This window comes from Alosa sapidissima, chromosome 13 (assembly GCF_018492685.1).
Source record: "Alosa sapidissima isolate fAloSap1 chromosome 13, fAloSap1.pri, whole genome shotgun sequence".
NCBI lineage: Eukaryota > Metazoa > Chordata > Actinopteri > Clupeiformes > Clupeidae > Alosa > Alosa sapidissima.
In genome coordinates, this window is record NC_055969.1 from 23148289 (window position 1) to 23175133 (window position 26845).

The 26845-nt window shown below is 45.9% G+C and overlaps 1 protein-coding gene across 4 annotated transcripts in view; it reads left to right on the forward strand.

Annotated features, from left to right (window-relative positions):
• The first annotated feature begins 3661 nt into the window (after nt 1–3661).
• nsd3 (nuclear receptor binding SET domain protein 3) overlaps nt 3662–26845 on the forward strand; it is a 33415-nt gene continuing 10231 nt past the window's right edge. Inside the window, exons 1-18 of one of the 4 annotated variants that reach the window (XM_042058869.1) lie at nt 3662–3985; nt 5354–6495; nt 7040–7202; nt 8894–9048; nt 10147–10959; nt 11565–11694; nt 13272–13372; nt 14873–14918; nt 15479–15609; nt 17058–17183; nt 17888–18008; nt 18374–18571; nt 19703–19882; nt 21906–22055; nt 23738–23894; nt 24491–24693; nt 25149–25261; nt 25474–25743. In XM_042058869.1, coding sequence (XP_041914803.1) covers nt 5398–6495; nt 7040–7202; nt 8894–9048; nt 10147–10959; nt 11565–11694; nt 13272–13372; nt 14873–14918; nt 15479–15609; nt 17058–17183; nt 17888–18008; nt 18374–18571; nt 19703–19882; nt 21906–22055; nt 23738–23894; nt 24491–24693; nt 25149–25261; nt 25474–25743 — 4155 coding nt within the window. In that variant the 5' untranslated portion in view covers nt 3662–3985; nt 5354–5397. The remainder of the gene's footprint in view (nt 3986–5353; nt 6496–7039; nt 7203–8893; nt 9049–10146; nt 10960–11564; nt 11695–13271; nt 13373–14872; nt 14919–15478; nt 15610–17057; nt 17184–17887; nt 18009–18373; nt 18572–19702; nt 19883–21905; nt 22056–23737; nt 23895–24490; nt 24694–25148; nt 25262–25473; nt 25744–26845) is intronic. The other 3 variants (XM_042058871.1, XM_042058870.1, XM_042058872.1) reach the window with 3 other exon arrangements.

Here is a 26845-nt window from a genome sequence, read left to right on the forward strand (position 1 = left end):
AGACTTTGACTTTGACTTAATTTGTCCACCTCAGACTGCATCACTTGTGGAAATACCTGCTTCCATGAGCTCATCTGGATTCTTATATAAATAAATAAATAAATAAAATAACTTTGTACAATTATCAGTCAGGGCTTATTTCCATTGTGGTCCTTAAAATGTGTGCATTTGGTGGTGTGTGTCAGTGTTTGCAGGTGATAGGTAAAGGCAAGTGAATGTAATTATGTTGGTGGTGTGTGGAGGAATAAAACAAAAATAAAACAAGGTAACATAGAGAGGACCAAACATCCCCAGACATACAACATAAAAACAGAGAAGGAAGGAGTACATACAGTGCATGTAACTCTAATGACAATACTACTGTCTACTGCTCAGCCAGCTCTTTAGGGATGACTTAAAATTATCAATATTGTCTGTTGACTTTAATGCTGCTGGTAACCCATTCCATATAAATACAGAAAAGAGCCCTTACCCATGCAACTTTTAAATCTACATAGAACAAAGTCAGTGGTACTACCCCTTGTTGAGTAACTGTGAACAGCATTTACCCGAGAAAAATAATTACAAACATATGTAGGTACTTTATTTTTAATTATTCTATGTACCATACACATTTTTATATATGTTACTCTATCCTCTACTTTGAGCCACTTAAGGCTACTAAAATGAGCCGGGTTGAGGTATGTGTATGGGTGTAGTTTAAGAATAAGCCTCACTAATTTGTTTTGTGATGTCTGCAGCTTCTGTTTGAAAATCTTAGGAATGGTTGTGTACCATGAAGTGCAGGCATAATCAAAGTGGCATTGTATTAGGGCCCCAGCAAGAATCTCGAGAGCTTGTCTATCTATTAATGTGGATATTCTAGCTAGACATTTTATTTTCTGATTTACTTTAGACAGAACTTTTAGAGCCATGCACTCCCCAGATAATGTATTATCAAGTATGCAGTAAGTTACTGATTCCGTAGTTGTTATTTGTTATCTGAAGTTCTGAACTAAGTAAATTCTCTGCTGTATTGCGATGAGACACTAAAAGAGCTGAATCAGCCGCGTAAAGATACAGATTGCAATCACATGCTGACTTCATGTCGTTTATATACAGCAGAAAAAATAACGGACCTAGGATACTTCCCTGGGGGACCCCAAATGTAAGTGGAAGAGGAGTTGAGATAGTACCACTCACATCTACTTGCTCCCTATCCCCCAAATAAGACTGGATCCAACGTAAAGATGCAGAATTAAAATCCAAGTTTTAATAGGAATATTATCCCCGACAGACAACTGTGCAACTAAGCCATAGATATAAGAAAGAATTCTACAGACTACACAGTCAATGGGCTGAAATGATGTCTGAGCGTATGGCAGAGGTGGTGTAGTTGCTAAGGACCTAGCCTACAGTAATCACAAACGTTGTGGGTTTGATTCCTGTTTGCCACTGTTGTGCCCTTGAACAGGGCTTGACCCCGAGTTGCTTGAGAGACTGTCCCCTGCCATTGGTATATGTAGTTACATCATAAATGCATGAAATGCATAAATGACTGAATGAAAATGAATGAGCGTGTTAGCAGCGCAGGAGCACTGCATGTGAACAAAGTCCTTTCAAGCCATGTTCGTAACACACTTTAGACAGCTATCGGGCAGCTATTTTCCTATTCAAGGGAATGGGAAGGCATATAGGAAGGGGCGAGATGTGTAAAGACTAGCCTACTGCCAATATTGGCATTACAAACTAACCCTATGCATTTCTATGGATGATGATTTGAGTCCTGTGTCTCCTTATTAGAAAGTCTGTGATGAGACTCTATTCTCACATTTTCTCCTCATACCGCAGATTTCCAGCAGAACTCGTCCTGGTCCTGTCACCTCCTCTTCAATGTGGCCAAGACAAAGGATAAGGTAGGTGACTTGAGTGTTAAAATGTGTATGCCTGGGGCCATGAGGCTATACACAGGAAATTACAGCACTCTCCTTTTGCTTGGGTCCTTGTAATGTGTGCAGCAATACATTGCGTCATTGTGCAGTCTTTGCGTCGTTGTGCAGTCTTTTGTGCAACAAGTTTTCTTTGTAGCCACATAAGGCAGCAGCAGAGGCAGAGGCAGAACAATTTAAGTTATATTATTTATCCTGTAGGGCAATTTGTGAGCTGTATTTTACCCATGCGGAGTTAGTGTACACACTTTCATACACACGCACACACACACACACACACACACACATAGACACCCAGAGCATAGTGAGCAGTCTTTAATCCGGCGCCCGGGTTATATGTATGTATGCACACACATGCACATATATTTTACACAAACATAGTACATCCAAAAGGATTCAGGATTCACCTCCATCTATTAGTGGAAACGCTGGAGAGGGTCAGCAGTTTCATATTCCTTGGGGTCACCCTCACTCAGTGATTATCAGGTGAGCACACAATAGACATACATATGGGTGGATGGGGGGACTCGGACCCGTATATGGTGTTGCGCCACAGTGCCCCCTGCCAGGACTTCTGTGGCAGTTTTGGTTTAATTTCACTCTGTAAACCATTTACTGTAAACATTTGTTACAGTATAATGTTCATGTACAATGAATCCTAATGGTGTCTGTGTAACCTGGGGAGGTGGTATAAGCACAGCAGGGTAAGGTAAATGCAGACGACTTGAATCTTGTGTCAGATAAGGTCCGATCTTCCCAATGTTGTAACAAACGACATGATTTTGCAATTGAAGCTATGCTCAACCATAATGACAACTTGTTTAATACTTTGCATGTAATGACTCAAAAGATTACATTTGTTTTATTATTTATTTTTTACAGGACTATTCAGCATATCAGTATAGTGCATTTTGACTAATGACATAGCAATTTAAAATGTAAAAAAAAAAGCATTGTACACAATCAGTGCATGGGCTACTGAAGCACTTGCTGTTTGTTCAAGGTTGGGAGAAATTCGTGCATTTGCTTTGACATGTGATAAGATGATATATGACAAGCAGTTTTGAGAATTTCCATTATGATCTGAGAGATGCACCAAAGCAACTGAGAAAAGTCTGTCAGTCATGTTCAAGCCATTTGATTTGGGCTATAGGATCTACCCTTCATATTATGAAATTGGAAAAGTAAGAGTAGCCTATGTGCTGCATAGGCTACTATATGTTCATGGCTCAGCAACTCTGACATCTCTTCAATTTCTATTTGTCAAGGTAACTGTTTATTATGCTATAGCTGTTTGGATTATGCATGGATGCGTTTAATAAGAAATGTGTGAGTTTTAACTAGGGCCTAATCATCGGGGCAGGGTCTACGTCTTATGCACAAGCTGGATGTTTACTGTCAATTGGCTTATCAACTGTCAAAGGAGAAGCGTGGCTACGCAGTTTCATTTCATCACACATCTGCTGCATAACAAGTATGCGTTTCTTGAAGCCCACATGCACTCAAAATTATTTTCTTTTCATACATCCTACCTCACTTATTTAATGTAGTTGATGATACCTTGACATCGCAGTCTCTGTTCACTCATTTCTAAGAAATTATCCGCTGCAAATGTATTATTTGAAGACAATAACGTTATCATCATTAAAAACTACTCATCCCAACATGCTTTAGACATTCATCACTGCAACCAATGGGGGCGACTTGGTTTTGGCGCTGAGAGAAGACAGGCCCAAGCAGGGCGCTTTTGTTACAGCTAGAGGGAGGGAGATAGCAAGAATAAAATATATAGGAGCCAAATTTCCCCAGGTCGGTCTTGCATCCTGCAAAAAAACCGGGCCTCTCCCGAATCTACGGCTACAATACTAGCTACTATGGAGACCAAGATCGGACAGAGCGCGTAGTCCCCGTTCAAAAAAAACATTACCGTCGGAGAGTTGAGAAACGACGAAGCACATTATCGCTGCTTTCTTGAAATCGTTCTATGATAGTGCATTTGTGTGAACAGAAGCAGGGATCTAATATTTGGCATTTGTTTAGAATGGAACACGCTGAAGGTACAGACGTTTTCATTCTATTGTTATTTCCTTGCTTTTCGAATAGCTTATGCATTTCATTACGGTTTGCAGCGCAGGGGAAAGCGATTTACGCTTTGTACAGCAGAGTTCATATTTTCTGGCTTTCCTTTTCCTCGATATAACGAGTGGTGGAAATGTAATCTAGCCAATTTGATTTAAAGGGGCAATGGCAGCCATATTGGCAGATATGTTCGTGTTTTGGCGTTATGGTTTTGGTCATCCGCATCATGCGTTATCAAGGAACTAGCCTTATTTCATCAGTCAAAATCAGAAAAAAATATGTTGGTGCCATTTATTTCGAATGGTGTACAGAAATGCTTGTGTTTTATCACCTGCCCCGATTGGGTAGTGTTGAAGTCACTGTTGTTATGCAGGGGTAGCAATCGATAGCTAGCTAGCAGTAGATCCATTTAGCATCCCTCAAGATATCAAAGGCAACCGGGTACCAAGTTTGTCCCAATACAGCTGCGTCCATCGCCTTATTAAGCACATATATTCCACACTGTGATTTTTCACGAACACCACCAACACCATGATCGTTCGTGGTTTTTTCGTGGTTGTAATAATTTAGCTACATATTCAGCAGTACAGAGGATGTTATCATGATCTTGCTTTGATTAGGTTAAACCTAGCTTGTTAGCTGGCTAGCTAACTCTATAGCGTTGGGCAATTTGAAGATAATGCTTCTAGCACTAGTCCGTTCAAAAGTTTAAACAACGTGATAAGGGCCGTGTGCGTATTTAAGAACAGACAGGGATATTAATCAAGAAACCCCACCACTGTGGCACTTTACACAACTCTCACAAGACGTCGTGACTGATTCAAACTTAATTCATTAGTAAAAAAAAAACCTTTGTTCTATTCTTAATTAACTTTGATTAATAAAGTTGATGTCACAGTAACGGTGGCCTATCGACCCATATGCTACAAATGAAATGGGCCTAAACAACACAAAACATGCATTACATTGAAGTTACATCATAACGTAGATAAGGATCCTGAGAATTGTTGTATTGTTTGTTCATAGTATCTACTTTTCTGGCCCCAACATTAGACTTAATGCTGATAAGACATGGAAAACTCCCAACCAGCCAGCTTTTTGGTAGTTGATGGCTTGAGAGTAGGCCTACATGTCGAAAGGACTTTTTGTACACAGGATTTTGTATTGTGCAACAGAATTTTGAAGCTTGTTCCAATGTTACTGTACATTGAAAACCACCTCCTATCAGCTTTCCTTTAGGAAAGGAAGAATATCTGTTATGAACATATTCCTGTTTGAGATGTGATGTCTGCATTTAGAGTGAGTTAATGCTCTCGTTTGTGTGTGTGTGTGTGTGTCCCTTTCAGGCCCTGTACGAAAAAGGGAAACCTAAGGATGCTGGAGCAGAACAATGGATTTCTCCTTTTCTTTCATGCAACGGATCATGGGAAACACAATTCAGCAACCCCCCCAGCTCATTGACTCCGCCAACATCCGTCAGGAGGACGTGTACGATGCCGTCAGCGACCCTGGCGACGACGCCAGCGGCCCCCCCTCCTACGAGGCGGCCCTGGAGCCCGGCTTCACCTACCCTCCCGAAGACGTGCCGGTGGTCGGCAACGGCTACCCAGCTGCCGTGAGTGCGTACGACCCCCAGGCCAAGTTTGCGTTGTACTCGCAGTTCCCTAACGGCTCGGCCAATGGTTACGGTGCAATCCGCGGCTACAGCGAGCACAGCATGCTGCTCGGGGAAGGGACGACGGTCCTGAGACCGCCGGTGGTTCAGGAGAAACCCCCGACACACCTCTCCTCGCCTCCACCGCCCCCTCCCCCTCCCCACCTGAGCCTTCATCACCACCAGCCCCAGCATCACCACCATCCTCATCCTCATCCTCACCCTCACCTTCATCACACCCAGAACGTGCCTCTGATGCCCACCCAGCAGCAGCACCACCACCACCCCCCCCACCACCATCCACCCCCTCCACCTCTCATGACTCCCGTCTTGCCCCCACCTCCCCCCTTGCAGATGCCCTCCTCTCCCCCTCTCCTCTCCACCCACGACAGCAGCTGCAGCAGCAGCGGTGGCGGCGGCGGTGGTGGTGGATCCGCCGACTCCAGTCCTCTCCAGCCCGGCATCGTCCTTCCCAAAAAGACCAACTCTCCCGAGATCAAGCTCAAGATCATCAAGACGTACCAGAACGGGCGCGAGCTCTTCGAGTCAGCGCTGTGCGGTGACCTGCTGCAGGAGTTCCAGGCGGGGGAGGCCTCGCGCCGACGCCACGAGCAGAAGAAGGAGAAGAGGAAACGGAGGAGCGGGCGGCAGAGCCTCCACTCCGAGCACGAGCCCCCGCCGTTCACCAAGGCAGCGGTAGGAGGAGGAGGGAGGGTAGGAGGCCCCGAGGTGACCGTCTCCACTCCCCCTCTGGAGAGACGCGTTGTCGCATCAAAGGACGAACCGCTGGCGCGGATTATCAGAAGCCCCAAAGCAGAGGCGAAGGAACAGAAAGTTAGTTTTCTTCTCGCTTTTCTCTTCAAAGTTAGGGATTTTAGTTTTAAGCAAGCACCAGGAGGCTCTGCTGTCCAGAGGTGATCTGAAGGCTGTGTAATGAGCTTCTCTTTGATGCAGTTCACTTCTGTGTGCTGCTTTGTTTATGCCACAATGAGTGGAAATGGGACCGTGGCTGTCGTTTTTCAAACAGGAGTTTACCTGCTCCCACTCATTCAGTTACATGTGCAGCTATAAGCTGAAGAGCTTACTACTGCAGCCACAATGCCACAATCTACGTGCAGTTATTGCATTATGTCACATTAACTGGTGACAATTGAGCATTTTTTGTTTATATCTGCAGTGCTTTCCTGATTATTGTTCATTGCTACTGCATTTGACACTTCCTCTGCGTCTCTAAGACTGTGCTGGCTTCCTTTCTCGCTGTCCGCAGATGCACCTAGGTGTAGCGCTTTAAGTCCTTTAAGACCGTGAGGCTTTGGCTAATCACCATAAGCTATATTGACAAGCCTGTGTGTGTGTGTGTGTGTTTATCCTGTTTAAGCAGATTGAGAAGCACTTTCCCACTGTCATCACTGGCACGGGCTGCTGTAAGGAGTTTGATATCGGGGACTTGGTGTGGGCCAAGGTGGGCACCTACCCCTGGTGGCCCTGTATGGTGTCCTGCGATCCCCAGATCAAGGTCCACACGCGCATCAACACGCGAGGTGAGGCACCAGCCAATATTGTGTATAACATGGTGTATGGAGCTTTGTAGATACATGGTTGTTATTAATTGTTAAGTCTTGTGTATACCAGAGGTGCATTCAAATTGAGTAAGCCTTGAGTTTTTGGCAAACGTTTGCAAACACTCGCAAACAGTCTAAAGACGTAGTTTTCTGCGAACATTCAGTGGAGCTGGATGGGAGCTTGATGAAGGTAACAATGCAATTACCGTTACAATGGAATGTTAACACCAAATCGTTCAAATTAAACTGTTCAGAGAAAACATGTTCGCCACAAACGTTCGTCAATGTTTGCCGAATTTGAATGCACCTCAGGTGTCAGTAAGGCCAAAGATGAAAGATGAGTGGATTCTTCTATTCTATTTAATTAAATTTTTTAAAGTCAAGTTTCAGTTCAAAATTTACAATATGATGCTTGACTTGAAAAAAACAAAATCAGAATTTTAAAAAACACTCTGAAATCATACTTCTTCGGCTAGACCAGCACTATTTCTGCCTTTATTGTGTACATTCATTGTACTGCTGCCTATGTTGCTTTTTAACCCTTAAAGGATGTTGAGAAATGAACGTTCTAACGAATATCTGGGTTCATTGAATTCAACATAGAATTTTAGAACCTTCAATTGTTGCGGAACTTCAAAAACCTACACGTTCAAAAACCTACACCTTTAAGGGTTAAAATTTTGGTACACATTCATTGTGTTGTCTCAGGAAGTAGCAGAGTGCTCCTAAATAATCAGAGTTGTGAGCTGCACAATTAATGACAGCCATCACCATTTGCTAATTGCATTAGTTCAAGTTGCGATTTCAATTAAAAATTGATCGATCTTCCAGCCCTTGACACCAGCAAGCCACCCCAACGCTCTTCCAGTTTAGCGCAGCTATTGCAGTGAATTTACTGATGGTGATGATGAGTGTGTTGCACAGTTATAGCAATAGCTGCTATAATAATTTTCTGCTATAATAATTACCCTGAAGAGAATACAAGTGCTTGCAAAGCAAAAATAAGGTAGACATAAAAGAGAGGCAACGGAAGAGACTGAATGTAGTGTAGAACTAGGAAGATGAGGACTGATAGACTGATAGTAAGTCAGAAAGGAGAGAGAGTGGGGTGGGGAAAGAGGGAGCAAAATGTTTGGCTTTATATTTTGGAGGGTGCCCTAATCAAATGTCCCTCAGATTATTTGTCATTGCTGGGTGACTAGTCAGATTTGAATCAGAATACTCTCTTTTGAATTTTCCCTGGGGCTGGAGACTGGGCGGAACTGTAGTGTTGCGGAACTTGCCAGTGTTACCCCTGCTCGGTTCACGCACACTCTGGCTTAGCTTATGCAGAGTAATCTTGTTGGAGATACTTGTGTTGCGTCCTACAGCCTCCTACAATTGATTTTCAATTGTATGAAATTGATTGCAACATGACGACAAACATTTTCTTTCTCTGCTACTTTCATGCAGAAGTGCTACCCCTGTGTTGACTGTGTGAGTTGTAAGTGTCCTACAGGCTGGGTTGCTGTAAGACTGTGCTGTTCGTAAGACACTGAAGATGGCACAAGGCAGAAACACATCAGTCTGTGGACTTGGCTTTCAATAAATAAAGAAAGAAATTGAGCTTGAAACTCGGGAGTGTGTGAGTTTCTGTTTTCTCATTAAGACTGCTGCTGCTGTTCCCTCAGGTCATCGGGAGTACCACGTGCAGTTCTTCGGCAGTGTTCCGGAGCGGGCCTGGATCCACGAGAAGAGGGTGGTCCAGTACCAGGGCCAGGCCCAGTTCGAGGAGCTTCAGGCGGATACGCTCCGCAAGAGCACCAACCCCATCGAGAGACAGAAGGTACAGACGAGACCACGTGGTGTCCAAATACATGCCTGAATCATCGGAAGCGCTTTAACATCTTTGGGTTTAGGTGGATGTTGTCTTGATCATAAAAAGAAATTGAAAACGCAGATGCCACTGAAAATATCTTCCTATAGCTGTTAAGGTAACAGATAAGACTACCATGGGGCATATCTATATGTAATAACTGCATATTACATATTAAAATGTGGCGTGGATCTAGTACGCTTAAAGACACACAAACAGGCATGCAGAAACAATTTTAGTTTTACCAAATCATTTGGCTGACACTTTTTATCCAAAGTGACTTACATAATCTTAGAAGGGCCAGTTTACCCAAAGCAACACAGTAGTAGTTAATAAAGGTACAGTATGTGTCTATTACTATAGTCTATTGAATGTTTTACTACTACATGTCTATTTGTACTACTAGATGTCTATTTGTACTACTACATGTCTATTTGTACTACTAGATGTCTATTTGTTAAGTATACAGAGTTTAACATCTACCGAAGTCAAATTCCTTGTTTATGTAAGTATACTTGGCCAATAAAAAAACTGATTCTGATAATCTTCTAAGAAGGACCAGTTTACCCAAAGCAACACAGGGTTAAGTGCCTTGCTCAGAGGCACGACGGTGGCAGCCGGTAGTTGAACCCTCGCATCTCTGGCTACCACTCGCTAGCCCAGCTCCTTATCCACTAAGCGACCACTGGCCATATAAACACTATGCATATTAACTATTAAAGGAGAATTCTGGCGATTTTTCACATACACTAGATCTCTCTGTTTCTCAAGGTCACCGAGTACTGTTGGTATGAAAAAAACCCTGAAAACAATCGGTTCTACCTTGCTCGAGTTGCTCATGCCCCCAGAGTGTAGCACTGTAGCTGCCTGACTGCAGCAATTCAAGCTAGGTAGAACGGATTGTTTTAGTTTTTTTTCTGTATTGACAGTACTCGGCGATGTCAGGAAACAGAGATCTATGTGAAAAATCTCGGTAATTCTCCTTTAATATTACAAATGGTATTGATGCTAACTATCACTCTAACCTCTCGCTCGCTCGCATCCTCCTCCCCCCGTCTCTCTCTCCAGCTGTTGAAGCCTCAGTCCCAGCGGGAGCGTACCCAGTGGGAGGTGGGCGTCGGCCACGCAGAGGCGGCCCTGTTGATGACCAACGAGGAGCGCAACGAGAACTACACCTTCATCTACGTGGACAAGGAGCCCGGCGGAACGCCGCCCGGCACCGCGGGCTCTGCCTCCGCATCCGCATCCACATCCGCATCCGCCTCCACCGGCCGACCGCGAAAGGTCGGCAAACCGGAACGCAAGGTCCGGCGCTCCCGCAGCGGACCCGTGGAGCGGGAGAGGGAGGGAGGAGCGGGAGGAGGAGGTGCAGGAGGAGCAGGAGGCGCAGGGGGAGGCCCTCGGCGACAGCAGCCCCGCAGGCAGTGCAGCATGACCAGCGGAGAGGAGCAGTCCTCCCCTAGCCGCCGGCGCAGCGATGGGGACGAGGAGGAAGAGGAGGACGAAGAGGAGGAAGATAACGAAGAGGAGGAGACTGAGTCCGGCGTGCGACGCGGCCCGCGCCTCAGGGGCTCTCCCGGGCGGGACGTCTCGCACCCCCAGAGCGGGAGCAGCCCGGCGACGGCCTCGGGGGTGACCGCGGCGTCCTCCTCGTCGTCGTCGTCCCCGGCACCGGTCAAGACGGCGTGGAAAACGGCGGCGGCCCGGAAGCTGCTTCCGCTGTCCATCACCATGAAGAAGCTCAACGTGGAGATCATCAAGTGCGACTGGCAGTTGCCCAAAGAAAAACTGCTGCTGCCGCCCAAGCAGGTTGACAAGGAGGAGGAGGAAGAGGAGGAGGAGGAAGAGGGGAGGCGCGGGGAGCAGATGCCCTCTCCAGAGGTGAGGGGGGCACACTGGGCCAAAGTGTGTGTGTGTGTGTGTGTGGTCAGTGTTTCCCAGATAATTGAATACCATTTGTGGTGGTTGGTTTACAGAATTAACTTGAATGCAACAGTTTTTAACAAATTACATAAAATGATGCTAACCAGATTTAAGCACAATTTAGTACAATTTAGTACCTGGAAAATCATTGTGTGGTGGTCAATGTTGATATTGTGGTGGGCCGCCACAAATAAGTATGGGAAACACTGCTGGGACACACCTTTGGTGCTCTTTACCTACAGAATATACTGTATTTTTGAAGGCCTGTTGATCAATTTGAATCCATTGAAGTCAGTCAGTTGTGGGTTGATGTGGATGGATAAGAGAGGGTTTGTGGAGGTAAGGTGCAGTTTTGTTTGTTGTGGAGGTTGAGAATTTGTGGAGATGAGCTATATTATGCTCAGAGAGTATCTGGAACCGTCAGACAAAAACATTACACCATCGGTGGTTTCATTTCTCTCCCAGGGCTATTGTTTATTGTGTTGACAAGGGGTGTGTGTGTGTGTGTGTGTGTGTGTGTTGGGGCTGACAATTTTGTGTGTGTGTGTGGTGTTCGCTCCTAGGCTTCTCCGCAAGGCTCCAGCGACAAGGCTGAGATTCTGTCCAGTGAAGAGGAGAGGGAGCCGTCACCTTGTGAGTGGACCAGCAACCAGGAGAGCGGCAAACGCACACCGACCCCTGAGCACTCCTCAGGTACACACACACACACACACACACACACACACACACACACACACACACTTTCACACACCCACCAAGCACTCCTCAGGTACATACACACACACACACACACCAAGCATTCCTCAGGTACATACACATACACACACACACACACACACCAAGCACTCCTCAGGTACACACACATACACACACACACACACACACACACACACACACACACACACACACACACACACACACACACACACACACACACACCAAGCACTCATCAGGTACACACACACACACACACACACACACACACACACACACACCAAGCACTCATCAGGTACACACACACACACACACACACACACACACCAAGCACTCCTCAGGTACATACACACACACACACACACACACACACACACCAAGCACTCCTCAGGTACATACACACACACACACACACCAAGCACTCCTCAGGTACATACACACACACACACACACACCAAGCACTCCTCAGGTACATACACACACACACACACACACACACACACACCAAGCACTCCTCAGGTACACACACACACACACACACACACACACACACACCAAGCACTCCTCAGGTACACACACACACACACACACACACACACACACACACCAAGCACTCCTCAGGTAAACACACACACACACACCAAGCACTCCTCAGGTACACACACACACACACCAAGCACTCCTCAGGTACACACACACACACACCACTGAGCACTCCTCAGGTACACACACACACACACACACACACACACACCAAGCACTCCTCAGGTAAACACACACACACACACCAAGCACTCCTCAGGTACATACACACACACACACACACACCAAGCACTCCTCAGGTACATACACACACACACACACACACACACACACACCAAGCACTCCTCAGGTACACACACACACACACACACATACACACACACACACCAAGCACTCCTCAGGTACACACACACACACACACACACACACACACCAAGCACTCCTCAGGTAAACACACACACACACACCAAGCACTCCTCAGGTACACACACACACACACCAAGCACTCCTCAGGTACACACACACACACACCACTGAGCACTCCTCAGGTACACACACACACACACACACATACCACTGAGCACTCCTCAGGTACACACACACACACACACACACACACACACCACTGAGCAGAGCAGAGTTGCACTGTTGTTGCAGTTGCGTGCTCGGGAAACTTGATCACTGCATGGTTAAGACATGCAGCAAAGTGCCTTCATCTTACGTCTGCATGTAAAATGCATGAAGAGCTCAGAGAATCAGGCCTTAGCAGAGTTTGTCCAAAGCCAGGTTAGATGACTTCTGTCTGTCTGCTGACAGGGAAGACACTGGGCTTGTGATCTTGTTTTGGATAATGGGAGTGGATGTTGCATGTTTATATGAGAGTGATTTGTAAGTATGCTTGAAGTGATGTTGGTGGTAATTGTTTTTTGTGTGTGTCTGTGGTTTGTTGGGTGTGTTGCACCTCTTCAAACACGTGTGTGTGTGTGTGTGTGTGTGTGTGTGTGCACGCGCAGGTCCACTGGAGAGGAAACTGCAGCGCAGGTGTGTGAGAAGTCGTTCCGAGTCTGAGAAGTGTGTGGAGCCGGTCCCAAAGAAGAAGGTCAAAAAGGAGCAGGTAAAAAAAAAACATTCCTGAACATTCAGACCCACCTGTAAGAAACCTGTCTATCTCAGTCGTTAACGTCAGGTAAAAACTACTCGATTACACTTTACTTGACAGTATCGACATAAGAGTGACATGACACTGTCTGAGCACATGAACATCTCATAAACAAGGCATAAAGGTTTATGACATCACGCTTTTGTTATTAAGTGTCATTCGTTTTTTTATCATAACAAGTTAGGGGTAGGATTAGGGTTAAAGTTAGAGATTAGGGTTAGGCTTCATGTGTCATGACAGTGTCATGTCACTCTTATGTCGATACTGTCAAATAAAGTGTTACCAACTACTGGTACATCTTAAGACTCAATCGTATAAAAACCTCAGTCTCAATCATTATTGAGTTTTCAGAAATGATTATAAATGCTTCATAAAGCACAAATAAATCTTCTTGTAATTTTTCCTGTATCCCCATATCTATAATAGTGCTTTATAGATTCAGGCTAAAGATGGACGCCTATGTCGTTGTCTAACTAGCAAAACTTTAGAACCACCAAGCTGCACCAGTCAATTACTCTTCACATACTCATGTTCCCACAAAGGTACAGCATCCCTCTCAATACACACACACACACACACTCACACTCACACACATACAGACATACACATACAGACACACACACACACACACAGGCTCTAGGATGCAGAGACATGCAGCACACCAGCTGGCCGGAAAGTGTGTGTGTGTGCGTGTGTGTCAGAGAGAGAATGTTTTAATGGAGTCAGTGACTGTGTTAAAGAAGCCATTCTTAGTCAATGATTAACAGGCTGCTTTAAAAATCTTCCATTCACATTGCCACTGCGGCTAAAAATAGCTATTCCATGACTACTGGGAGTTTTGAAGTCATGACCTGTTGTAGCTTTTACCTCAACAGAGGGGTTGTGAATCAAACCACGCCGTCCTCAGTCAGGTCAAACTGTTGAGTTATGACTGAAATATATAAGAATCCTCCACATAGTTCAGAGTCATGAACCACAGTGACCGATCTTTGAAGAGGGAAATGTAGTGTCAGACAGTGTTTGTTTTTAATTTTTTTAATAAAATAAACTTCTTGTATTCTGCTATGCAACGCCTTTCTTAGACACTCATAACAAAGGAAAGTGCTGACAGAACTCCTTAACTCACACACAATTAGCACAGGTGAATAAAAGACAAAAAAATGATGACTACTGAGAACAGAACTCGTTAATTCAATTTTTTTTTTCCTTCATTGTTTGTGTTATTTTAGTACTTCTGACCACTTAAAAGCGGAGACCTGCAGTGTATGGCTACTATGTGTGATTTCTCAGACAAAAACTGACCTTGCTGTGTGACTTGGCCTACTTCTCACCATGACTGCTCCTGACTCACACCAACAGGGTCGCTGGTGTAAAGCCAGTCTTGGTGCAGCTAGTGGGTTGGGTTTTTTTCCCCAGCGGATTCCTCCTTAATGTTTATTTAACATTCCCCTGTAGGCAGAGACTGCGCCTCAGATGGATTTGAGGACGGGGTTCCAGAAAGGTAATGTGTGATTGTGTGTTATTATTTATTTTGTATTATTATGTTGCCTCTTTGTCTCTTTTGAAGAGCTGATTCTGTTTGTCCGACAGCTGTAGGCCCCTATGACTTATGACCTATGATGACCCCATGGTTATTACACCACTACCATATTAACACAGTTAAGCTAGTTAGTTGGTTGATTAATGACGTTTTAAATATCCAGTGTTAGCGGATCGTGCTGAAAGGTTAGCTTCTTAGGCGTGAAAATCAGGGGTGCGTTTCCTAAAACCATAGTTGCTAACGGTTGGCAATGGGAAATTGCATTGCAACCAACAAAGTTGCTAACTTAGTTAGCAACTATGGTTTTGGGAAACGCACCCCAGGACATTTTCTCCAGTTGGAATGTCACATTTCAGATGCGTAATGTCTTGGGCAAGTTGCATGGTGCAGAGTGAGTAACTTAGAGAGAAGCGATGGCTTATAGAGCGTCACTCTGAGCAGAGGTACACAGGGAAAGGATTCTCTGAGCCGCCAGCTGATTGGTCACGGTGACCCAGTAAGCCCCGCCCTCACACCCACAGGAGCCAGTGAGATCTCGGACTCCTGCAAGCCGCTGAAGAAACGCAGTCGAGCGTCGACCGACGTGGAGATGGCGAGCTCGCTCTACCGTGACACGTCCGACTCTGACTCGCGAGGACTCAATGATCCACAGGTACGACATGGGATGCACAGGATGTGATGTCATGGCAGACAGGAAGTGACTTATACAGTATAGTATAGTACAGTGCACTGCAGTAAAATGCAGAGAACAAATTTCCAATAGGAACTTCTTACAGGACTATACAGTATAACTTAACTTACTTAACACACATACACTCTTACGCACAAACATGTATACTCTCTTGCAAATGAAGCAAAACAAAACATGAAGAATGAGACTGGGGTCCATTCATCCAAAATGCAAGGTTCATTGTCAGAAGAAGGGAGATGACGCCCTGAGATGGTGTTTTTACACTGGGACAGTTGTTCTTAAACTTTTTGTCTGGCGCCCCTCAGAAAACATGGGCCAAGTCTTGCGACCCCCTTCTCTCTAACTGGCAGACTTTGGTTTCGAAAAGTTGTGAGATGGGCATTGGAAGCAGAGGCAGAAAATGTCTTCTCATAGGTAGGTTATGTCAACACGAAAGACATTATGTCAATGGCAGCCTTTGAATAAAAACCTTTAGATAAATGTCTTTTTAATCCAGACTGCAAATAATTCCGCAACCCCTTCAATATCCCCCCCCCCAGTTTAAGAACCACTGCACTAGGAAAGTAAAAAAGTCGGGGTGGCTGTGGTGCAATTTGCTAACGTTACAGCACCCGTACCTTTTTTCGGGTCCACGTGCCCACCGGGTCCCAAGTCCAACCCCGGGTCATTTCCCAATCCTATCCCATCGCTCTCTCCCACTCACTTCCTATCAGTCTCTCCCTGTCCTATTGAAATAAAGGCAAAAAAGGCAACAACAACAACAAAGACAAGTCACAAGATAAGTGACACACTAAGTAGGGATTCAAATAGATCAGTTCTTTCTCAGGTCTTTGCACAAGGGTGTAGGCTAGATTCCGCTCATTCTGACCTGGCCAGACCTCTGTCACTGTGAACTTGCAAAACTAAGGTGAAGGGGTAAGACAGAGAATTGGTATTGGGCTCTATAGGGGAAGTAAAGAAATATGCTGTGTTGTCTGTGTATTACATAATATAGGCCTGTGTTGCAATGGTCACAGTCCAGGGAGCCTCAGCTTCACTTTCGCCACTCTCCAAAATGTCTCCTCACCGTCATCTCGTTTCTACCGGAGATGCATCAGAGATCAGTCCAGTGTTCAAACGGACTCGAAGCCGCCGTCTGTTCCTAAAAATGCTGATAAGCTGAGCTGAGATGGCCTTCTATTCAGAGAGATGTCAGCAATCCAGTCCTATTTGTTCTTCTCAGCTTTCAAAAGCTTAACTGAAAATAGTCTGGTCCACAGCCTCAAAACGACACAGACACACGTCACAGTGCACTAGGCGTTGTCAAATCAGAAGGAGAATACAGTGTGCGATTACAGAAAGCTTGACAATCGTGTGTGTGTGTGTTTGCACGTGGTTGTGTGTGTGTGTGTGTGTGTGTCCTGGAGCAGATGGGATTTGGGAAGCGCTCGGACAGCCCCACCAATCTGGATGCGGACGGGTCAGACTCCCAGTCGGTGGACTCCAACCTGTCTGGACAGGGCGGCAGCTCGTCCAAGAGGGAGAACGTCTGCCAGGTGGGCCTCCATCACCACTTCCTCTCTCCCCTCCCAACAGCCACCTTACTGGCCACTAGCCGCGTGTCCAGAGATGCCCTTTACTCCACTCGTATATTCGCAATAACACCTTAACATTGTTTACTGCTTATGGGTGGTTCTAGGAATGTGTTTTAGTATTTGGATCCAAAAAGATTTGGATTTTGATCTTCTGGGGGGCTTTTGACATGTATGGGTTGTTGTGAGGATGTGCTTAAAGGCACCCTTAACAGCTTTTTGACCTTAACATAATGTTTCCAAAATCATTTTGATGATGCATAACATCGTAATATGACGAACGGCACTTCTGCCATTGTCTGAGCAGCCCTCTGTAGGGGGCAAAAATCGAAAAAAAAATCCAAAATCGAAACGCAAAAGAGCTGCTATGTTACAGGAATTCTGAGAACTTTTTCTACAGACTGCTATCGGTGCATTCCCTCTATCTAGATTATGTCAGAGTTATGTTCTTACTTTGTTGCGAAAGACGCATATTTAGTTTGTTTATTATTGCGCTTCTCAACCAGAGGGGGACTCCGAGAGCAAATCTTGTTAAGGGTGCCCTTCAGATGCCGTGAGCTCGTTGCTGGTTTGTCTCCGGGATGGTGGGAGTTTACTGACAAGTCCGATGTTTCTGATGAGTTTCTGCTGTTGCTTATGTTTCTGTGTGTGTGGTGTGTCCGCGGCAGAAATGTGAGTCCTTCGGTGACTCCCTGGTGTGCTGTGAGGGCGAGTGCAACAGACTCCTGCACCCAGAATGCCTTGGGGCCGGCTCAGACGGGGAGCCCATCTGCCAGGAGTGTAAAACAGGTGGGCCTGACCTTTGATGTGCAACATGATGACCTCTGGTCCATCTGACATCTTTATTATTCCTCAATAGGCCTCAATAGAGCAAAAAGATTCTAATCCCATTCACGTGTTGTGTTGTGTTGTGTTGTTTTCTGTTGTGTTGTGTTGCATTTTATGTTGTATGAAGATTGAAACCACATCACAGATGGAATATTTGATTCTGTTCTTAATATCATAAAGCTAAATTATACTTTCTGTTGGCTCATCTCTTGCTTTGTCTTTCTTTCTTTCTTTCTCTCTCTCTCTCTCTCTCTCTCTCTCTCTCTCTCTCTCTCTCTCTCTCTGTCTTTCTCTTCCTCTCTTTCTCTCTCGCTCCCCTGCTGTAGGTTCGCATGCGTGTTTCTCCTGTAAGGTGGTGGAGGGAGATGTACGGAGGTGTGCGGTGTCCGGCTGCGGCCGCTTCTACCACGAGGCCTGTGCCAGGAAGTACCCGGGCACCGCTGTGGACCCGCGCGGGCTGCAGTGCCCCCAGCACAGCTGTGCCACCTGCTGTCTTGAGAGGGACCTGCAGAAGGCCAGTACAGGTGGGCACGCTCTTATTGCCAGTACAGGTGGGCACGCTCTGAGGGGCAGTAAAAGTGGGTATGCTCTGGGAGGCAGTACAGGTGGGCATGCTCTGAGGGGCAGTACAGGTAGGCATGCTCTGAGGGGCAGTACAGGTGGGCATGCTCTGAGGGGCAGTACAGGTGGGCATGCTCTGAGGGGCAGTACAGGTGGGCATGCTCTGAGGGGCAGTACAGGTGGGCATGCTCTGAGGGGCAGTAAAGGTGGGCATGCTCTGGGGTGCAGTAAAGGTGGGCATGCTCTGAGGGGCAGTAAAGGTGGGCATGCTCTGGGAGCTAGCACGGGTGGGCATGCTCTGAGGGGCAGTAAAGGTGGGCATGCTCTGAGGGGCAGTAAAGGTGGGCATGCTCTGGGAGCTAGCACGGGTGGGCATGCTCTGAGGGGCAGTAAAGGTGGGCATGCTCTGAGGGGCAGTAAAGGTGGGCATGCTCTGAGGGGCAGTAAAGGTGGGCATGCTCTGAGGGGCAGTAAAGGTGGGCATGCTCTGAGGGGCAGTAAAGGTGGGCATGCTCTTATTGCTAGGACAGGTGGGCATGCTCTTATTGCTAGGACAGGTGGGCATGCTCTTATTGCTAGGACAGGTGGGCATGCTCTGAGGGGCAGTACAGGTGGGCATGCTCTTAGGGCCAGGGCCTCTCCATGTTTCTTGGAAGTAGTGATGTGTAATGTGTTTTCTAACTTCTCAAACCAGGAAAGGCATCCCTTTCTCTGAAACTAATGTCTGCCTTGATGTAGCTCTCTAACTTTCTATGATTTCTTCCATCTCTCCTCTCTGATTTCCTCCTTCCTCTTCCATCTCTCCTCTCTGATTTCCTCCTTCCTCCTCTCTCTTGTTCTCTCCATCTCCTTATCGCTCTCTCTCCCTCCCTCCCTCCCTCTCTCTCTCTCCCTCTTCCATCTCTCCTCTCTGATTTCCTCCTTCCTCCTCTCTCTTGTTCTCTCCATCTCCTTATCTCTCTCTATCCCTCCCTCCCTCCCTCTCTCTCTCTCTCCCTCTTCCATCTCTCCTCTCTGATTTCCTTCTTCTCCTCTCTCTTGTTCTCTCTTTCCCCTCATCTCTCTCCATCTCCTCATCTCTCACCCCCCCCCAGGCCGTCTGATGCGCTGCCTCCGCTGCCCGGTGGCCTATCACACGGGAGACGGCTGTGTGGCGGCCGGCTGTGTGATGGTCACTCCTCACCTCATGGTGTGCAGCAACCACTCGAGCGCACGGCGGAACGGCCACCTCTGCTCACCGGTAAACGTAGGCTGGTGTTTCCTCTGTGCTCGAGGTAAGAACACCCCCTACTGTCACCCCCCCCCCACACGTTCACCAACAGCACCCGTGTTTGTTAAAAGATGTCTCTTACAGTGCAAGTATTCTTGTAAAGCCCTTACAGAATAAGTGTTTATCAAGCCATGCTTTATAGATAAGTACTTTAGTATAAAGTACATTAGTGTGTGCACATGCGGTATGCTATATCAGTGGTTATCGTGGTTATGTTGTAAGCAAATGTAGCATAGTCTGCATCAGTCATTATGGTATCATATTATAAACCATATAATAATCCTTTTGTCCCCTACCTCAGCATAGTGATTAAGGGAGTGTTAAGTGATGCAGTCTTAGGTTTTTGTTCAGTTTTGGAGTTGAGAGACTTTGCTTTCTAACACTCACTCTTCTGCGAAGCTATGCGCAGAAGCGTAGGTGTGTGTGCGTGTGTGTGTGCGTGCAGTCAGAGTAACCTGTGTGAGTTGTGACTTGTAGGGCTATTCGTGCTTAACCTCAAAGCTAACGTGTGTGTTAGTGCTCACATCCTGTCCCCCCCTTTTTATAGAGAAGATCTCCTGTAGTCCTCTAACACCACTCACTCTGTGTGTGTGTGTGTGTGTGTGTGTGTGTGTGTGTGTGTGTGTGAGTGAGAGAGGGAGGGAGAACGCTCGCTCTAACAGCTCAGTGGCTCTGTTGTCTCCTCAGACATACACTGCAGATGTGACAGTCATTCTTGACTTTTGTTTAAGACTAACCCTCAATTTCTTCCCTGTTTCTCTCCTACAAGATCCAGTCGTTGTTGTTTGTGTTTGTTTTCTCTTTCCTGGTTGTTTACTCTTCTGATACATTGCCATCACTAATTTCAATAGCAATGCAGCAGTTACCCTTTGATCAAACATCTGTCCAGTGCTCTGAATTGCAGTAATTGCTTTTAACAGAGGCTATCTTATTTATTTATAGATTTCCTGATTGTAGACTTCAGAAGTAGATGTAGATGATCTGATTGGATTGCACAGTAGTTGTTGATTGTAGAATAGATAATCTGATTGGACTGTAGAGCTCTTGGTTGTGACGTCATTTTTAGGTTGGCGTGGGCATGGGAAACTTCTCTGTACTGGGTGTTTCTCAGTATTCATAGCCGTTGAAGTGTACTGAGAAATGTCAATGACGATTCTACTACTAGCTTCAAAGAATTGCTTCATTCGTGTGATCAGATCACAGGATGATTTTAATCTGTAGCCTGAAATATGAAAGAACTTGGTATATTTAATCAGGCAGTGAGTAATCTTATCAGTTAAATCATCACAGTATTTTTTTACTCTCATTCAAAATGGCATCCTTTACTGGATGTACCGTAATATTTGGTGAATCAACCTAATTAATACTCACCAACCACTAGTTAACTATTCTAAGTAATGCTAATATTGCTAGTTACATGAGCAAACAGAGTTTACAGCTCTAGTGCACCAACATGCTAAAATGTATGGAAAATCATGATGTATAGGCCATCGTAATAATCGTATATCATGAATAGGCTATAGTGTTGTAAAATACACTATGATGCTCACTAATCATAAATGATGAACAAGCTATAGTGTTGTAAAATACACTATGATGCTCACTAATCATAAATGATGAATAGGCTATAGTGTTATAAAAAACACTATGATGCTCACTAATCATAAATGATGAATAGGCTATAGTGTTATAAAATACACTATGATGCTCACTAATCATAAATGATGAATAGGCTATAGTATTGTAAAATACACTATGATCACTAGCTCCTGGGAGCAGCAGAAGGTCCCCAAGCCTACACCGCTCACGTCATTTCACAAGTCATCCTCCTTTTCCTTTGTCTATGTTTCTGTGATTTTGATTTCTTTTTCAACTGTGTGTCTTGACGTGAGTGGTGTGTCTGTGCCCGTGTGAGTGCGTGAGTGTGTGTGTGTGTGTGTGCGCGAATGTGTGTGTTCGTTCTCTGTAATCACGGGTAGTGTCCCTCTGCATCTCACCTCTCTTCCTGTGTGTCTTGTCCTGTGTAGGCCTTGTAGTGCACGACCTCACTGACCGCATTTTAAGCTCATATACCTTTAAGTCTCACTTCCTTCTGACTGAGTCAAATCGTGCTGAGTTGATGACATTACCTATGATTCCTTCTTCTTCGTCAGCTACCCAAAAGAATATTGGCAAAGGTAAACTCATGTTTTCCAGTTTGCTGCTTCATAATGCGCCCCTCTTTTTTGCTGCTTTTGCTCGATCGATCATTTATGTGCTTGAAGTTTTTTCTCTTTGTTTTGCTTTTGTTTATGTTTGTGGTATTCTTGTCTGGCACCTGACTGGTTCAGATCTGGTGCTGATCTGGATACCAACCCCCCCCCCCCCCCCCCAACAAACACACACACACACACACACACACACACTGTGTGTCTCCTGAGTTAGTGGCTGTTTGGACGATTTTGATTCTGATTTGAACTTCCAGTAGCAAAACCTGCAACCAAAAGTCAGTAATGTTCTCAATTTAGGTACCTGTGCAATGACACACACAGTGACACACACAGAGCCATTGAAAGGCCACGCTCCTACACATACACACACAGCTTCAGAGTGAGTCAGTGTTTGGGCTCCTCTGCTTGTGGGTATGTGTGCGTGTCCTCGCTGTCTCTGCTGCCTTTCCCCGTAATCCTGCAATTGCTTCTCTGCGCCACGCTTGGCCCCCCCAACACACACACACACACACACACACACACACACAGACAGACAGACAGGCACACACTCGTCTCCCAGCTTGCTCTAAATAGAGACTTCGCTCGTGCTTCCAATTTCTCACCTAATGCTTTTCTGATTGTCGCTGATTCCGTTAGTCATCGTACGACTCGAATCCTCAAACTCAAACCCTGTGTGTCCTGCAGTTAGGCTTTTAGTGTGTTTTGGATGGTGTTTTGGTTTACTTTGAATATGAACTCATACAGAGTTCATATTCATATTCAGTTCATATTCAGATTGAAAAATGATTGGCAAAGCATGTGACGAATGAAAACTAAAGTTAAAATGGTGGTCTGTCTGAAAAGGATTGATGAGCAAACAAAATTGTTTACCTGGTAAACGATAACAAATCCTCTCTTCGTAACTACTGTTTTATTCACGGGTCAGTCATTCATATCGTAAGTCTGTATGAGAACGCCATCCAAAATGTACCTAGATGAGTGGGTTCTGGGTGGGAGACAGTGAGTGCTCACTGCCCTTGACACCAACACCCCATTTTCATATATACATACACACACACACACACACACACACACACACTCTGCACATACACACCTTGCACACACACCCTGGGAAGCCCGCATGCTTTGGAATGGTGGCACTTATCTGTGGTGATTTCCGGCCTCCCGTCTCCCATCATGCACTTGGCTTTGTCCCCCCCTAACCAAACCAAACCAAACCAACCAATCCCTGCCCCCCCCCCGACGGCACATTCAGCCAAACTTATCCTGAGGCAGAGCCCAAAAACCATGTCATTTTTTTTCCACGCGTGGCAGAGGAAGCAGTCGTGGCAGGTATTAGGTGATTGTGAAAACAGACGTGCTTTGCTCCTCCACTCTCGGCCTCTCTTGGAGGCCTGCGCGTGGCGAAGGAAGGAGAGGACCCTGAGAGAGTTGCTTTTTGGTTGTCTGAAGTATTTATGGAACGAGAGAGTTCACAACCTCGTGCCTCCTGTCTTGCCACGCCTGTCTGCCTGCCGAGGGATACGTTTTGAAGAATGTCGCCCCCTGCTGTTTGGACGAAGACTTGCACGTAATAACCCTTTGTGCTCCTGTGCCGTGTGCCTGTGTGTGTGTCGTGTGTGTGTGCGTGCGTGTGTGTGTGTGATAAGGAGGAAGACTGCTGTGTTGCGAGGGCTGTCCGGCGGCCTTCCACCCCGAGTGTCTGAATGTGGAGATGCCCGAGGGGGTGTGGCTCTGCAGTGAGTGCAGAACAGGCAAGAAGCCGCACTACAAGCAGATCGTCTGGGTCAAGCTGGGCAACTACCGGTGAGTCTCACTCATTGGTAACACACAGGGGCAATCAGACATGCACCTGCATGAACAACAGCATGGGCTTAGTGTGGGATTCAGGCTGTTAAAGATACTAATGCTCTAAACGATGTTGGGTAACATCACTTCTGTTGAAGTTCCAACAAAACAGAGAGCTAGCTCGCTACTCCCTCCCCCTCTCTCCCTCCCGTGCAATTTAAACTCCTAAACGCACATCTTGTTGGTGATTTGCTGGAACAGTCTACATTTTTATGGTCCAGGCTGGACCAAATTGTTTTTGTTGCTGTTTTTGGAGCCTGTGTTTTCCACAAAGACCATGTTTTTTTTTTTTACAGTGTATTAAGGGCACAGGCAGTTAGAGGATGGTGAGGGGATGTTTGTAGTATGCAACAGCTTAAACATCGCGTAACATCGCTTCGAGCACCTTTAACAGTGTTTCCGCTAGATTATTTTTTAACAGTGGCGGCAGCGCCCCCCAGGTTTTAGCCTAACCCTTAGCTATTTTCTGATGCGGGTTCTACCCTAACCCGTTGCTGTTCCCCGGTGTGGGTCCTTCCCTAACCCTGCACTGTTCCCCGGTTCTTCCTGGGCAGGTGGTGGCCGGCTGAGATCTGCAACCCCCGTCTGGTGCCGACCAACATCCAGACGCTGAAGCATGACGTCGGCGACTTCCCTGTCTTCTTCTTCGGTTCCCACGACTACTACTGGAGCAACCAGGGCAGAGTGTTCCCCTACGTGGAGAGCGACCGGAACTACGCCGAGGGCCAGGTTGGCATCAACAAGACCTTCAAGAAAGGTGAGGCCAGCTGCACCTGGGACATGTTGTCAAGAACGTTTTTTTTTTAATGTTTTTTTTATTTTTTTTATTTAAGTAATTCGGTTTGTTAAACAGTTGAGAAGTGTGTTTGTGTAACTAAAATCTGTGTGTGAAGGCACGTGTGTGTTCACACATGACCGAAACCTCACATGGTGATAAACTTAGTGAGGATCAGTGTAAACATTTGCTCGTATGTTTTGAGTGTGTGTGTGTGTGTACATATCTGTGTTCAAGTTTATATATGTAGCCTATTGCATGTACTCTTCTACACCATACTATGGAAGGTAAAGAGCATGCGTGTGTGTTTTGTGCTCTTGTGTGTGTGTGTGTGTGTGTGTGTGCGCGTGTGTGTGTGTGTTGTGCACTTTGTGTGTGTGTGTGTGTGTTGTGCACTTTGTGTGTGTGTGTGTGTGTGTGTGTGTGTGTGTGTTCAGCGCTTGAGGAAGCTGCCAGGAGGTTTCAGGAGCTGAGAGCGCAGAGGGAAACTAAAGAGGCCCTGGAACAGGAGCGCAACTCCCGAAGACCCCCACCTTACAAACTCATCAAGGTAACTCGCTCACTCACTCACTCACTCACTCACACTCTCTCTCTCTCTCTCACACACACTCTCACTCGCTCACACACACACACTCTCTCTCTCTCTCACACACACACACAGACACAGACCCCCACCTTACAAACTCACTCGCTCACTCACAACTTCTCAAGGTAGTACACACACAGAGACCCCTAACCTATACCCTCTCTATCCCCCTCCAGTCCAACAAGCCGGTGGGGAAGGTGCAGCTCCACGTGGCCGACCTGTCGGAGATCCCGCGCTGTAACTGCCGTCCGTCAGACGAGCGCCCCTGCAGCCAGGACTCGCAGTGCCTGAACCGCATGCTGCAGTACGAGTGCCACCCGCAGGTCTGCCCAGCCGCCGACCGCTGCCACAACCAGAGCTTCTCCCGACGCCACTACCCCGTCACTGAGGTCATCAAGACCCATGATCGCGGCTGGGGCCTCAAAACCAAGCAGGACCTCAAGAAGGTGTGTGTGTGTTACCTTGATGAGTTTGTAAGGTGGGAGTCTGTGTGAGTGAGTGTGTGTGTGTGTGTGTGTGTCGTGTTGTAGCATGTTTTTTAACAGCTTATAGGACTGGTTTTTGCATTGTGTGTAGGGCTGAAACGATTCATCGAGTTACTCGAATAACTTGATTAAAAAAATTACTCGAGGCAAAAACCCTGCCTCGAAGCCTCGTTAAATTCCTATGACACGCACTATACGTGCAGGGATCTGATTGTTCCACACGGACCGTTGTTCAGGAAGCACACCACTAGCGTGTGAATCGTGATAGGCTACATTCTGAATTTAGCTGGCGCGATGGCGGAGTCAAGATGTCCATAAATGGCAGAGAATGTCTAAAGTTTTCAAGTAAAGTTTTGGGATCATTACATACTCAAAAAGGAAAAGAACAAGCATCTGAACCGAAAACATCCACTCCATGCTGTTTCACCAAGCGTCAATAAAGTAGGCAATCTATCAATCTATCTAGCCTATCTATCATCTATCTACGTAGCCTATAGCCTACATTGATGTTTGCTGATTTTAATACTGTATTTGTATCGATGTCGTGATATAATGTTTAGCTTTGATGTTTTTTAGTAGTAAACTTATTCACGTTCAATTGCAAGACAGTATGCCTAAAAAAGAACCCCTTCTTATACACACATGCATGCACCCTCATCTTCCCTCAAGCACCGCACGCGTGCACACACACACACACACACACACACACACACACACACACACACACAGACAGGTTGCTAGGTTAACATAGTAAATAGGCTCACCCCAGGAATTAATTTTTAGTAGCCTAATGGTAAAATTATTTGTTAGTAGCCTAATGGTAGGCTATTTTTTAGTAGCCTAATGGTAAAATTATTTGTTAGTAGCCTAATGGTAAATGCTGAAAGTGTAGAAATCTACATAAAACAGATATTTACTTTGATGTCAGGTCTAGATTACAGCATGAAACTTGTTGTGCATATTAATACATTAAATTGCTTTCCCTCTTCTCCCTCCCAGCACTTCACAACAAAGTATGAACAGCTTTGTTCGCCCAGCTAAGTCATGCACAAGAGGCTGCAAT